We start from the raw sequence: 3,244 nt of genomic DNA on the forward strand, positions 1-3,244 counted from the left end.
CTCTGCAGGCGGATCGATCATAGGGAAATCAGTACAACAATGTATGGATCTATTTGAGTTGATTGCTACTACTCATTCCATGTTTTCATCCGAAAGAGTGGTGCCTCCAAAAGCAACGGGAATATACGAAGTAGACAGCTCAGCATCGACCAACGCCCAAATAGCAGCATTGACAAAACAAGTGGAGTTATTGGTGAAGTCACAAATAAAAAGAGCACATACAGTGATAGCCGGTCCATCATGTGAGAACTACGGAGCTAATCATCTAATAGAAAATTGCACATCTTTAGGCTTTCCAGAGGAACAAATCAACTTCGTTCAAAATGGCTCTCGAAATTTTAATCCCTTTTCACAGACGTTTAACCCAGGATGGAGACAACACCCAAACTTCAGATGGTCGGATAATCAGCAAGGAAGCAGTTCAAATAATAACCAGCCAGAGAAAAAATAAAGTTTGGGGGAGATGTTCAACCAGTACATGCAGAAGACAGACAAGGTGTTCCAACAGATTGACACTAACTTTCAAAATCAGCAAGCATCTATTAAGAAGCTGAAAACTCAAATTGGTCAAATAGCTCAACAGCTTGCAGAACGCCCACAAGGGACATTGCTAAGAAACACAATGGTCAATCCAAAAGAGCAAGTGCAAGTTATTACAACTAGAAGTGGAGTGCAACTTTCAGAGATACATGTAAAGAGACCAGACAGAAAAGACAAAGAAGTAATGGATAAAGAGGCTGGGACAGAAATAGAGTTTGAACAACCAACTAACGAGGAGGATAAAAGGAAAGAAACACCCACAGTGAGAGCACCCAGCCCCGTGAAAGCTTATGTACCACCAATTCCCTTCCCTCAGAGGCTACAGAGAAAGAAATTGGACAAGCAGTTTGCCAAATTTGTGGAGATTTTCAAGAAACTAAACATCAATATTCCATTTGCAGATGCAATTACCCAAATGCCCAGCTATGCTAAATTCTTGAAGGAGATCATGTCTAACAAAAGAAAGCTAGAAGAACATGAGACAGTCTGCCTGAACAAGGAGTGCAGTGCAATTCTATTGAAAAAGTGACCTCCTAAACTAAAAGACCTAAGGAGTTTCATGATACCTTGCACAATTGGGTCTAATTATTTTGAACATTCTTTATGTGATTTAGGTGCTAGTGTTAATTTGATGCCCCTCCCCGTTTACAGGTCCCTTGGATTAGGAGAAGCAAAACCTATGACCATCTCTTTGCAATTAGCTGACAGATCGATCAAACGACTGAAGGGGATTATTGAAGATGTGCTAGTCAAAGTTGATAAATTTATTTTTCCGCCTGATTTCATCATTTTGGACATGGATGAAGATTCAAACATCCCTCTAATCTTAGGAAGACCCTTCTTGGCTATCAGAAGAGTGCTGATTGATGTTTATGATGGAAAGATGATTCTTCGGGTGGACAATGAGCAAGTCATATTCAACATGTTTAAGGCGATGAAACATCCACTGACTTCAGACACCTGTTGCCAAGTAGATGTTCTTGAAGAGTTGGTGGCAGATACATTTGAGACAGAGCATCAAACAGTTCTTTGTGAAGCAGAAATTACACAATCTGGAACAGCAAGTGCAGAAAAAACTGAATGTATTGTCAACTTAGCTAAGCAACCAATAGGAAGAAGACATTGGCAGTGTGAATCTCTTGGTGACAATCCTTCACCCCCAGTATCTTCAGTAGAAAAGGCACCCACTCTTGAACTTAAGCCCTTGCCTTCACATCTCCATTATGCATATTTGGGAGAATCTACAACACTTCTAGTAATTATTGCAAATGACATGACAATGGAAGAGGAGAATAAATTGTTAGAGGTATTCAAGCAGCACAAAACGGCAATTGGATGGACAATAGCTGACATCAGAGGAATAAGTCCAACTCTTTGTATGTACAAGATTTTAATGGAGGACAGGTCAAAGCCATCAGTGGAAGGACAACGCAGATTAAATCCAACCTTGAAAGAAGTAGTGCAAAAAGAAGTGCTGAAATTGTTGGATGCAGGTATTATCTATCCAATCTCTGATAGTTCATGGGTGAGTCTACTGCATGTTGTGCCAAAATAGGGTGGAATCACAGTGGAGAAGAACGAGAACAACGAGCTGATACCAACACGGTTAGTAACAAGGTGGAGAGTATGTATAGATTACAGAAAGCTAAACAATGCAGCCAGAAAGGATCATTTTCCATTGCCATTCATTGATCAAATGTTGGAGAGGTTGGCCGGTCATTCTCATTACTGCTTTCTGGATGGATATTTTGGGTACAATCAAATAGTTATTGCTCCAGAAGACCAGGAGAAAACAACCTTCACATGTCCCTATGGAACTTTTGCGTTTAGAAGGATGCTTTTTGGTTTATGTAATGAACCCGCAACCTTTCAAAGGTGCATGATGGCCATATTTTCTGACATGGTGGAAAGATACATCGAGGTATTCATGGATGATTTTTTTGTGTTTGGAGATTCATTTGATTATTGCTCGGATCGGTTGGCTCTTGTATTGCAAAGATGTGAAGAGAAGAACCTACTGCTAAATTGCGAAAAGTGCCATTTCATGGTAAAAGAGGGGATAGTGCTGGGCCACAGGATTTCCTCAAAGGGCATTGAAGTTGACAAAGCCAAAATACAAGTGATTGAAAACTTGCAGCCTCCTAATTCAATTAAGGGGATCAGGAGCTTCTTAGGACATACAGGATTTTACTGAAGGTTCATTCAAGATTTCTCAAAAAGTACAAAACCTCTGTGTAATCTATTGGAGAAGGATGTGCCATTTCACTTTTCTAATGAGTGCTTAAATGCCTTTAACACTTTGAAAGAAAAGTTAACTTCGGCACCTATAATTGTAGCACCTGATTGGGATCTACCTTTCGAACTTATGTGTGATGTAGTGATTTTGCAATGGGAGCGGTGCTTGGCCAACGTAAAGGCAAAGTGTTACATGTAATCTACTATGCCAGCAAAACCTTGACGGATGCTCAGATCAACTACTCAACAATGGAAAAAGAGATGCTAGCAGTGGTCAAATTTCGTTCCTATCTGATTGGTTCAAAAGTGATAGTCTACACTGACCATGCAGCCTTGAAATATTTGTTTGAGAAGAAGGATGCTAAACCTAGGCTGATTCGATGGGTTTTGTTACTGCAAGAGTTTGACATTGAAATTCGCGATAAAAAGGGTATAGAAAATTAGATAGCGGATCATTTATCAAGGCTAG

The 3,244-nt window shown here is 40.0% G+C and overlaps 1 protein-coding gene across 1 annotated transcript; it reads left to right on the top strand.

The window, feature by feature from the left end:
• Window positions 1-463: 463 nt before the first annotated feature.
• LOC111408624 lies at window positions 464-1,069 on the top strand. Its single transcript, XM_023038362.1, has one exon. The coding sequence runs from the start codon at window positions 464-466 to the stop codon at window positions 1,067-1,069; it is 606 nt and encodes a 201-aa protein (XP_022894130.1).
• The last annotated feature ends 2,175 nt before the right edge of the window (window positions 1,070-3,244 follow it).

The sequence above is a fragment of the Olea europaea genome, chromosome 13 (assembly GCF_002742605.1).
Source record: "Olea europaea var. sylvestris chromosome 13, O_europaea_v1, whole genome shotgun sequence".
Classification (NCBI taxonomy): Eukaryota; Viridiplantae; Streptophyta; class Magnoliopsida; order Lamiales; family Oleaceae; genus Olea; species Olea europaea.